Here is a 12058-nt window from a genome sequence, read left to right as displayed (position 1 = left end):
AGAAGAGAGGCTGATAAGACACTAGGTGTCAAGTTGACTTCATTGTATGTATAGCAAGTGTTGTGTGTTGAAAAGATTAGATCTCTTTACTAGATACTTTTATGGTACAAGCTGCTGTTAGTTTATCTGGGAAATTTTGGCTTCTTCCTTTACATTACTTCATTCTCTGTTCATACCAGCACAATGGTTTATGTATGCCATATTTGTGTTAGCTTATGTATTCAAAGTAAATGTGATCTTAAGTTGTTTTGGCCTTTTTAGAGAGAGAAGCTGCTATTTCATTTTACTGCAACCAGATCTTCCAAGTAACTTAAATCTGGAAAATAAAAAATGATTGTCCTTGTATTTTCTCAAATTCCTTAGCCCATGCTGGATCCAGTCATTCATAAAATGATTAAATATGTACAGAATGTGGAAGAGAAGGACCTAAAAGACAAGGTAACGTTCTGATTATATCAAACATACACGTAGAAACTACTGTAAATGTCAAAAGTGCCAAACTATCATAACTTGAGAACAAATTATACTAGTTTCTGTTTGGAAAGTATTACTTGAGCTAAATTTAGACTGAGAATGTTTGTAATAGGAAACTGTGCTGGTGGGTTGGCTGTACTTACCAGGACCCACTTTAAAATCTTATTCAGTGTTAGACCTTCCTGTCTAAAAAGACTTTCCCCTCATAGTTATCCAACAAGTTTCCCTGGGTCCAGTCATGCAAGGTGCTGAATACCCTGTATTCTAGTTGACTTTAAGGTGCCTAGTACCTTGCAGCATTAGGCCCTATAGCCTAGATATTTAAAGGTACATAGGCATTGCTCGGCTGAGTGTTGCAATGCCTAACTGACTTAGGAGGTCTAGGTCTCCTTTTCAAAAGTGACTTAGGCTCCTAAGTCAGTTAAGTGGAGCAGAGACTAGATATTTTTAAAAATCCAAGGCGTTGGCTGTAGCAAGTATAAAATTGCATTTCTGTTTACAGGTACAAATATTGTATTGTTTCCAAAAGAGTTTGCTGATCTTTATCAGAGGAGATCATTAGATGTCAACATCTTCTGACATTTTTTTGTTCTACATTGTTCTGAATTTGTCCTCTATTTCTAATGAGTCTTTATAGTGTCTTTTTCGTTATAATCATTTTAGATTATGTCTACACTGAAATTTTGTGAGTAAAACTTTTGTCGGTCAGGGGCGTGAGAAAAACACTCCCCTGACCGACGAAAGATTTACTGATGAAAAGCGATGCTGTGGACAGCGCTTTGTTGGCGGGAGACGCTCTCCCACCAACAAAACTACTGCACTTCATTGGAGGTGGTTTTATTTTGTCGGCAGGAGAGCTCTCTCCTGCTGACAAAAAAGAGTGGCTACACTGCGTACATTACAGCAGCATGGCTGTAGCGGCACAGCAGTGCCACTGTAAGGTGCACGGTGTAGACATAGTCATCGTGATGTGTTGGAGATGTTACTGTTTGTGCACTTAAAGAATAGTGATAGACATGAAATATGTATCTTACAAATTAGAACATTTTAGCACGTTTAACTTTCAACAGAAGTTTCTTCCTTACCCCTAAACTTTGTCTGCATAGTGATTCTTTCTAGTAGTGTGAGTAATACTTCTACAGATGTTCACAGAAAGACAAAGTATTGTGGATTATAGATCAAGCAGCCTTCACCAGGTCACTGTTATTACCCTTTGTGTCTATTATCCAAGTCTAAAACATGACAGAACTTATGCTTAAAATAAAATGTCTAAAAATCTGTACAGCCGTTACTAAAAAAAATTTTTTTAACAGAGGCTAGTTAGTATCCCTGAACTCCTGTCTGCTATAAAGCTACTGTGTATGCGCTTCCAACCTGACCTTGTAACTGTGGTGGATGATCTACGATTGGACATTCTGTTGCGCATGTTAAAATCTCCCCACTTCAGTGCAAAAATGAATTCCCTCAAAGAAGTAAGTTTGAATTTTTGTTTGAGTATGACAGGCTATTCTGGCTATACCAAAAGTAGTGTCTGAAAGGCAAAGGGGCAGGGTGGTTTTATGTAAATCATGTGGCCTTAGGGAAGTCTTAATTCCAAGTAAAGAACAAAGGAAGTCAGTCTAACAAGCATTATTTTTGCAAGTTAGCAGTGGATACAAGGGTTGTGGTTTCCTTGGGAAGAGTCCAAGTCATATCAGCTTTCTCCAGGACTATTGTTTCAGCTGTATTTGTGAGCAGTAGGCTCCGTCATGCCTGGGCCATTCATGGGTATTCCGTAGTAAGATAAATCTTAGGTGTATCCCAAAGGCTGTGCTGAGCTAGCAAACATTTTATTCCTCATGTGGAACTGCATAAAAAAGCAAAACTCTAAATTCAGCCTCTCCAGATGTCACTTACAGTATGCAGATGTAGTCATTCAGTTCTGACTTCCAAAGCTGGTATATCTTAGTACTCCAAGAAATTGCTTTTTTAAAAGCCCACCAAATTATATGTCTTTGAAGGCCTTCTTGGTTCAGTTCTTGTTTCTGGGATATATTAAACCTTTCTTAATTGTCATTTGAAATCAGTAACTCCAATGTGTTTATCATTAATCTTGGGCCCTTGGATATAAGTGTATCACATTCCTCGTGAAATTACATAAATGCAGCATTTTGGGCTTCGTCCGGAACTTGTACTTTGGTCACCTTTATCACTAGACTGAGCTGAAGTGTAATGGTTTACTACCATGGAGATAGGGAACTAATCTGAGAGCCACAAAAAGAAATCTGTTCTGCAATAATAAAATTTTAGTAAATCTAAAGAAGTTTGCGGTACAGGAGGGCCCTCCTGTCTGTGACAGAATGGGATTAGGAAATTGGTGTAATAATGGTACCCAGCAGGCTTTTCTCTTTTTAATAACTGGCCTTTGGCAGTGCATTGTTATAGTCTCCTGGTGCTTGTACTACTTTGGGCTTTGCAGGAGAGTGCACCTTTCAAATGGGTGTGTGTGTGTGTGTGTGTGTGTGTGTGTGTGTGTGTGTGTGTGTGTGTGTGTGTGTGTGTGTGTGTGTGTGTGAGAGAGAGAGAGATGGGCATATAGAGTACAGCAACAGTTTTAACATTCTGTGATTTATAGGTAACCAAATTAATAGAAGACAGCACTGTATCCAAATCTGTAAAGAATGCAATAGATACAGACCGATTATTAAACTGGCTAGTAGAAAACTCTGTTCTATCAATTGCACTAGAAGGTAAGCTTTTTTACCAATTGTTTTACACTATGAATTTTGAATGAATGTCATAGACTTCAAGGAACTGTCAACTGGACTTTTCAAAACTGTTTTCTGATAGAGTGCCCTTTGTAGAAAAACCCAAGCACTTCTTTATAGCACTTGATTATTTAGAAGGGTTCTGAGAATACCACCACCAAGCATACTGAAGCACACTTGTTTCCTTTTTGTCTGCTGATGCCTCTTCAGTTGCACTTTCAGCTTTGCTGGTATTTTAGGTTACTACTTGCTGAGTCTAGGGGAGGGTGTGAGGTTTTTCAAAGCACTGAAAGTGACTAGATGCGATATGCTATCAATTACACAAAGAAAACAAGCTGAAAAAATAGAGAAATGATGGGTATTTCTTTGATTTTTCTCTTTTAGTAATCTTAAGAATTGCCTGTAATAATAGCAGGCACAGAATTTTCAGATGGAAATGACTTTTCAAATTGATACTCTTCCTTTGAAATAAAGTACCAAGTTTCTTGCTATGACTTGTATTAAATTATTCATTTTTATGATATTATTCACAATTTCTAATTTAGCTGTCTGTTGTTCGATTAGGTAATATAGACCAAGCACAGTACTGTGACCGCATAAAGGGAATTATTGAACTGCTGGGCAGTAAATTGTCTTTGGATGAGCTCACTAAAATTTGGAGAATACAGGTAAGCTTAAGGATTGTTCTATTTTATGTATCATTAAAAAAAACAGGCCAACATTTTCAAACGTAAGTGCCTAAATTTAGGCACCTAACTTTGAAAATAGTGAAAATCTAGCTGTCCATTTATTTGCTGGATCACATTACTTGGTTCATTCCCTATGGAATCATGGTGTACATTATTAATGGACTTAAATATCAGTGTAGACTCCTTACATTCAGTTTTCAGCCGTGGTCGTTAGCGTTTCACTTACCTCATGAGCACCATGGCCCTGACAGCAAAAACGCTTCTGGGAAAGAACACCTTAACATACACATTTTCCAATCGTTTACTATTGTAACTTCTGCCTTCAGCTAAACAAGTTTAGATTGCTGTTTATTTTGTACCTGTGTTAATCTTTATTTCTTAATAAACATCTCTCCCTCCAAGGTTGCACTCCTTGTTCTAGCTCAGTGTTTCTCAACCAGTGGGTCTTGACTTTAGGGTGGTGTCACAAAGGACAGTTGAGGGGATTGTGAGGTACTGAAAATGTTACAATCTAAACCAAATAAAACCTCTCCCCCATTTCCCATGCACCCTTACCACTTAGTCAAGTATTCCGTTAACCTCTCAAAACACAGTCACATAAATTAAATAGGCTTCTCATTGATACCCTTTTTTATGCTTTTATAGTGAATGTAAGGGGGTTACAAAAAAACGTTGATTTTAAAATAAGGGGTGAAACATTATATTAGCCTCTGACCATACTTTAGCATTTTAATTTTCTTGGATGAAGGTATGAATCTGAATCCAACTCTCTATCTGACTTTAAATAGAGGGAGCTCAAATACTATTAATTGCCTCTTAACATTTTCTACTCTTACATATATACTATTGACAACAATCTGTTAGTCTTATTATACACTCTCATTAATCAATGTGTAGAAAATGGTTCTCAAATGCTTAATGCAAACTGCTGTTTGAAAGCTCTATCCTCAATCAAAACTGCTTGGTCTAAAATTTAACATGCTAGTGCAAAGTTGTAGTCAACACAGAAACAATTTAGCCTTTATATTTTGTACTAAATAATTAGTTTAAGCTTTTTGGACACCTTGTATAAATCTACAGTAGGATTGGGGATGATAGCAAGTCTCTTTTGCTCAGTGAAGCTGTGACATTGACATGACTCATCTTGCACTTATTCTGAGCTCAGCTGTAATATTTTGTCGTCCTGCTGGCCTGTTTGTGACGTGGGTTTTGTATTGAGAGGCTTTGTATCACTTCTTCCTGAAAAGAGTCTAAATATGATGGTGGAGGTATGGGGTGTGTAAATAGAGTGCCCAGAGCATAAAACTGTGTAATGTTGGTGGAAGACTTAGATTTTAACTAGACTTTGGGTTGGGAACAGGTATATTTAAGGGAGACCCTACTCTCATACCTGAAGACTTCACATCCAGTAAATTTTCCTCCCTATGCATCACCCTCGTGTATTTCAAAAAGTTCTATTTTGTGTGCCAAGGTCTTTCTAGATAGGCTATGTATGTCACTTTTTAAAAAATTAATAGTGCATCAAGACCTTCAATCTTAGAATAATTGTTATTCTCTGAATAAGAAACAGTATAGTATTCTTAGTAAGAAACAAGACTGAGGCTTGGTCTACACTTACCCCCCAATTCGAACTAAGGTACGCAACTTCAGCTACGTGAATAACGTAGCTGAAGTTCGAAGTACCTTAGTTCGAACTTACCTCGGTCCACACGCGGCAGGCAGGCTCCCCCGTCGATGCCGCGGTTCCCCCGTCGACGCCGCGGTACTCCTCTCGTCTAGCTGGAGTACCGCAGTCGACGGCGATCACTTCCTGGTTCGACTTATCGCGTCCAGACAAGACGCGATAAGTCAAACCCAGAACTTCGATTCCCAGCCGCCGAACTAGCGGCTGGGTGTAGACATACCCTGATTTATCAAAGCTACAAGAAACAGAAGAATATAAATTTCCTATTTAGCAAACAAGTTCTGTTCAAAATTCCCAGTGTGTAATGTAAAGAAGTTGTTGATAGTTTGGCTGGTCAATGCACTACAATGTGTTCAGATTAGCATTATGTTATTGGCCTGTTTTCACATCCTGTACAGGATGGTATTCATGTGAAGTTTCTTAGGTTGTTTTTTTTTTTAATGGTAGCTGCTGACACAGCACATCACCTCAGATGTTGACAAGTCAACGCAGCATTTTAAAGATGCTGCACACATGAAGCAGCTGATTTCCCCCCCCCCCCCCATTCCTTTAAGATTGAGTGTGTCATCTCTGCCTGAAGAGTAACATTTCTGTACACTACTGAACTTGAAGACTCTTGGAGCTTGCATAGAAGGCACTCAACTATTTGCATTTTGTTTTTAATAGGAAAATTTCAACTGGGCTTCCCCCACTTCTTGCTTCGGATTGATTAATCTGCTGTGTAGTGGTGCATTCAGTGTTGATGGGGTTTTTTACTTCGTAAAATCATAATACAAAGATTTTTTTATGATTCAGTATAACTGTTGTTTGGCTGCAGTCAAACACGACACTTTATTTGAATGATTATCATGTCATTGTACAGATCTTAGGAAGAGCTCTGTGACTCTCAAAAGCTTGTCCCTTCCACCAACAGGAGGTATTACCTCACCTTCCTTGTCTCTCTCATTCAACTTGATATTTAATTCCCTCAGATATAAACCCTACCTTCTGAATGCAGGAACTTCCTCATGCTGCCTTCTGGGATGCACCCATATTCTGGCCCAAATCTCCTCTTTCCTATTTTTATTTCTGATTTTACTTTATTTTTAAGGAGAAGCATAGCTTAGTGGTTAGAACACTAGCATGAGTTTTGGTTTCTGTACCTAGCTCTGCTGCTAATTTGCTCTGATCTTGGACAAGTTGCTCATATCTGTGCTTGTTTCCCAGTGTGCAAAATCTTGCCCTGGGGTGTGTACACTGTAAATGGAGAGGGTGGTATACACCAAGAAGCAAGTGTGTGAGTGGTGCAGTTTAGCGATGGGCCTCATTTGGTGTCATGCTTGTGTTTTTTATTACTTCATGGTCATTTGGGATAATGACTAGGGTGTATAGGACACCTGGAAGAAGCATGATGTTGAGGAAGGGATGGAAGCATAGTTGTAACGATGCTGGTTCTGGCGGGTCCCAACTGAGAGTGCCAATTCAGGAGAAATTGCTTAAAACAGGGCAATTACAGCCCAAGGCTGGGTTTTTCCACCTCTAAGGCAAACCAAACCAGCCAGCCAAAGAGGACTTTGGTCTCACCCCACTGGCTAACCAAAAGTCACACAAGCAATTCCCTTAGACACTCCAGTTTCCCAGTATCACCACCAGTGCCACTTGTTATGGGGACAAATGGTTATGAAAACCAATACCCCAGTAAAAGAAAAAAGGTTATCTCAATCCCAAAGGACCAAGTCCCAGACCCAGGTCAATATACAAATCAGATCTTACCCACAAATCACGCTGTTGCCAGTCCTTTAGAATCTAAAATCCAAAGGTTTATTCATAAAAGGAAAAAGATGTAGATGAGAGCTAGAATTGGTTAAATGAAATCAATTGCATACAGTAATGGCAAAGTCTTGGTTCAGGCTTGTAGCAGTGATAGAACAAACTGCAGGTTCAAATCAAGTCTCTGGAATACATCCCCAGCTGGGATGGGTCATTCAGTCCTTTGTGTAGAGCTTCAGTTTGTAGCAAAGTCCCTCCAGAGGTAAGAAGCAGGATTGAAGACAAGATGGAGATGAGGCATCAGTCTTTTATAGTCTTTTCCAGGTGTAAGAACACCTCTTTGTTCTTACTGTGGAAAATTACAGCAAAATGTAGCCTGGAGTCACATGGGCAAGTCCCTGCATATTTTGCTGAGTTACAAGGCATCTCTGCCTTCTCTCAATGGGTCAATTTGTATAGCTGATGGTCTTTAATGGCCCATCAAGCAGGCTAGGCAGAGCTGACACCAACTTGTCTGGGGTGTTACCCAGAAGCGCAGCATAATTTTGAAATACAGACAGTGTAGAGCCAATATTCATAACTTCAACTACAAAATTGATACACGCACATAGACAGCATAATCATAACCAGCAAACCATAACCTTGTCTTAGACACCTCATTTGACCCCCTTTATACAAGGTTTGGTGCCACTACAGGACTTTGGTTGCAACCATGTTCTATATGGTCCCAGTTCAAGTCAATAACGTGACAATAGTAAACCTAGTTAGGGTGGGTTTCTGGTCTACAGAGATGCAGAAAGAAGATGCACAGAAAAGAGAGGACACAAGGAGTGATGAAATGTGTTCTGGGAGGCATCAAAAAATGTGATTGCCCCCCGCAGCTGGTGTAGAGTAAAGGTTTAGGCTCCATTTGTTCATGCAGCATGGATGACACCACGCAGTTTAGGTTTATCAGGGTTACGTTTTTGGAGCTGGGATCCCCAAGCCAAATTTTAAATTAACAGCACTTCTGTTTTCATAATCGTAGATACCTACAGGTCACTGAGTTCAATTTTCATTTCCCCCCCCATCTTGTGAAAGCTTCCCATGCTCATTCTGTGTTCCCATGTAATGCAATGAAAAATTCCAGCACAGGAGTTGCGGATACTGCCACCATTGCAGTCAGTGGAAGTGCTTCAGCTGCAACGCCCTCACTGTAAATGGGACTGAGCAGTTGACAAGATATTTTCTGTGAGAACCCTTGATTCTGGATTTTTACTTCTTCCACTCCTGTATCCCCCAGAGCCTGGATCTGGTAACTTTCTGGTCACTGTGCAAAGCCCACTTCATCTGTCAAGCACTCACTGGGTTGTATAGATTGATGACTGGGGTGGGAGAAGTGTTTATGGAAAGCTGCTTATTTATATTGCTGGTGAGAGTTTGAAGGCTATGTGAGAGTCAAGGATTGTGATAATTTTCCTCATGAGGGAATCCGTGGTTTCAGTGAGGCTTCCTAGAGGTGCAGGAATCGGGGCCTTAATGTTCATAAACAGAAAAAACATTTCTATATATGCACATAGCTTCCATGAATAGCTTTGGAAAATGGATGTATGTATGGAGAAGAGAGGAGAGATCTGTCATTGCTGTGTGCAGTGGTGCCAGACAACTGCAGATAGCATCAATACCTTCCTGTTTAAATGTTAAAGTATTTCCATATGTAATTTTAGACTGAACATCTTGACAAGCAGTAAACTGACAGCTGTACATTCAGCAGATTGATGGATATTGTGGTTCCTCGTTCTACTTCTATGGGTTCCACCATCCTACCTTAATTGACGCAATCAAAAGTCTGTAATGGTGGCCACTAGGATGTGGAAATCCTGCAAACACCTGTGTTGGCACATCTTTTTCCTATTTCTTAAAATGGTTAAACACTGAAATAGAAAATACTTCTGAAAGAGTGAGCAGTTAATTTAAGGTCAGTTACTCCTGCCCTACAGTATCTGCCCAGAATATTTTCAATTAACATAGCACTTCTCACAAATATAAACTGTTTCTTTTTGGACAGTATTTCAACCACCTTTGGGGGTTTGGTAGATTGAGAGTACTATCCTGTCTTGTTCTAGAATGATTCTCTAAATGATTCTCTTTCCATGAGATGTGGCAATACTCATTTATATCCATTGTTGCTCAGACATCTGAAGGATTTTACATGATGTGTACAGTCTTGATTTTCTCCTCCTTGCAAAGAACTAGTTGTTGTCTCTCATTTCCTCCCCTCTTATTTAGTCAGGACAATCATCCACTGTGATTGAAAACATACATACTATTATTGCTGCAGCTGCTGTGAAATTCAGCTCCGATCAACTTAATCATCTGTTTGTTCTTATTCAGAAGGTAAATCTTTATCTGAATTTAAATTTCTTACTAAAACAGGAATGTTGATATGTTTGAGCATCTAGTCTACAAATAACATTTCTAAATACAATTTTTTTTGAAACCTATAATATCACTTTGAGAAGATTAAAATATTTATTTTAAATAACTCCGCTCCCATTGTGCTGTCGATTTAATCTTTTAACTCAGGTTTTAACCATGTTATGTGTTCTTACTGCTAAAGTATGTTCAGGAAAAGATTTCATTATTGTCTCTAGCCACTTGTGATAATTTTTTGGCAGTGTTTGGTGAATTAGATCTCCTGTCAACAAAACTGAGTTCACATCTAATCAAGCTGGCAGTGGCACATGTTGAAACTGTGTCCCTTTATTAATTGGTGATATCACAGTAAAATAGGTCATAGATGGAATCAATTAATTTGAAACTTTGCATTTTTATTACATATTTGCTGCTGTAATAGTAATTCTATGTCTTTGTCCTGCAGAGCTGGGAGACTGAGAGTGACAGAGTGCGACAAAAACTGTTGAGCCTGATAGGACGCATTGGTCGGGAAGCACGCATTGAGACAACCACCGGAAAGGTATGAGAAAAAAAATCCTCCATTGTTAAGATAAAGAATAGAATTGCATCTCTTTTGTAATTACTAGTGTCCCTGACCATTTATGCTGTTCTTGAAGGTCCTAGAGGTGCTTTGGGAACTGGCTCATCTTCCAACGTTGCCCTGTGGTCTAATTCAGCAGGCCTTGGAGGAACATCTGACAATTCTTAGTGATGCTTATGCAGTGAAGGAAGCAATCAAAAGGAGCTACATCATCAAATGCATAGAAGATATTAAGAGGGTTCGTTTCTCTGTAGAATTACATTTTTTCCCCAAAATGGCATATTCTCTAAAGAGTGGCTTGGGCAGTATCGACACTTCTTTCAAATGACATGGAATTGGACATTTGTTGCATCTGTAAGCTTGTACCTTGGAAGAGTCTGAGAGGGGGAGATTTTATGTGAGCCAACTTGTTTACTGTGAGACTCGTAATAAGTCTCTTGCCTTGTTTTAAACAAATTTGCAGCCCCGGGAGTGATTAGTTTGGGGGGAAACTTGAGTGGACTCAGGGTTAGAATTTTCAGGTGGAATTACTATTAAGGTATGTCAGTGTTGAAACTGTGTCCCTTTAATATAAAATATTCTAGATTTTTCTTTGAAAGAGTAAATCATGTTTTCTGATTTGTCTGTTAGACAAGTCTCAAAATACAGATTGGTTTTTAAAACCTAGTAATATCCTTTGTTTAAAGAAACAGGCATGAAAAATGTCTTCTGGTATAAGAACCCATTTTGCAGCTGAATTTGCTAAGATGTCTCCTGGGCAGCAGCGTGCTGTTGAGGGGAGAGGGCTTTGACCATGTGAAATTCATGGCACATAGCTTAAAGGATTTCCCATTCTATTTACAGATCTGCCCATGTAATAAATGATCTTTCTATAGGCCTGCAAGAATGCACCTGTCCTTATTCCATAGTCCAAAATATGTGCCATTATAAAAGAAATGGCTTGTTGTTACTTCGGTTGCCCTCTCTCATGCTAAACTAAACTTAGACTAGCCTTTCTGTTTTTCCAACACCATCCAAGAGTGAGTGAGTGTGTGAGTGTGTTGTAGAGCAGATATTCCTTAGGTGCCAAGGTACCTTGCATTCTTGCTTTTTCTCTAAAAATCAGAAATGCAGATCTCAAGTAGTCTGCCCTAGGGGGAATGTTTGTTTGAAATCCAGACTATTCTGTATCTGATGTTCACTTCTCTTTCCTGTTCTTGCTAGAAACTCCTCAAATTTGTTCCAAGGCATCCTTCTGTAACAGTTTTTTCTTCTTACTGCTCCCTGTTGCAGTGCCTCCATCTAGGGCTTTGATAGTATGTAGTTTTAGCTAGTTTTACAAATGCAACATTTACCTATATACCCCCACCATAAACAAGGAGAAATTAAAACAACATTTGAGAGAATATTGGCAGCACTGTCAAAGGTATGGAGAAGTCTTCAGTGTAGCTTTCTTTCTGCCATGAACAGGCTGCTGAGCATGTAACATTGATTGTTAGCATCTAACCTAGAATCAAGATGCTGCTTTCCCAAACAGAATTTGGTGTGCCAGCTTCTAATGTCAGACTTTATGGAAAATAAACCCCCCTAAGGGTTCAGTCCTACAAAGTGCTGAATGCTTCTGACAGAAGTACTCAGCACCTTGCAGGATCAAACCTTAAGTTCTCTTGCAAAACTGAGTTTAAATATCTTATCAGAGGTCTCCTTGTGACCCTAAAATGTCTCATTGAGAGAGCCTCTGAATCCCTTGGTAGTATTT

At 39.2% G+C, this 12058-nt stretch overlaps 1 protein-coding gene across 1 annotated transcript in view; it reads left to right on the top strand.

Moving 5' to 3' along the window:
* USP24 (ubiquitin specific peptidase 24) overlaps positions 1–12058 on the top strand; it is a 105508-nt gene that overhangs the window by 33689 nt on the left and 59761 nt on the right. The window contains exons 9-15 of the mRNA XM_065409056.1: positions 364–438; positions 1788–1946; positions 3089–3203; positions 3786–3889; positions 9612–9719; positions 10204–10299; positions 10397–10558. Coding sequence (XP_065265128.1) covers positions 364–438; positions 1788–1946; positions 3089–3203; positions 3786–3889; positions 9612–9719; positions 10204–10299; positions 10397–10558 — 819 coding nt within the window. The remainder of the gene's footprint in view (positions 1–363; positions 439–1787; positions 1947–3088; positions 3204–3785; positions 3890–9611; positions 9720–10203; positions 10300–10396; positions 10559–12058) is intronic.

The sequence above is a fragment of the Emys orbicularis genome, chromosome 8, assembly GCF_028017835.1.
Source record: "Emys orbicularis isolate rEmyOrb1 chromosome 8, rEmyOrb1.hap1, whole genome shotgun sequence".
Classification (NCBI taxonomy): domain Eukaryota; kingdom Metazoa; phylum Chordata; order Testudines; family Emydidae; genus Emys; species Emys orbicularis.
The sequence above is the reverse complement of the archived record's forward strand: the minus strand, read 5'-3'. Positions and strand labels throughout refer to the sequence as shown.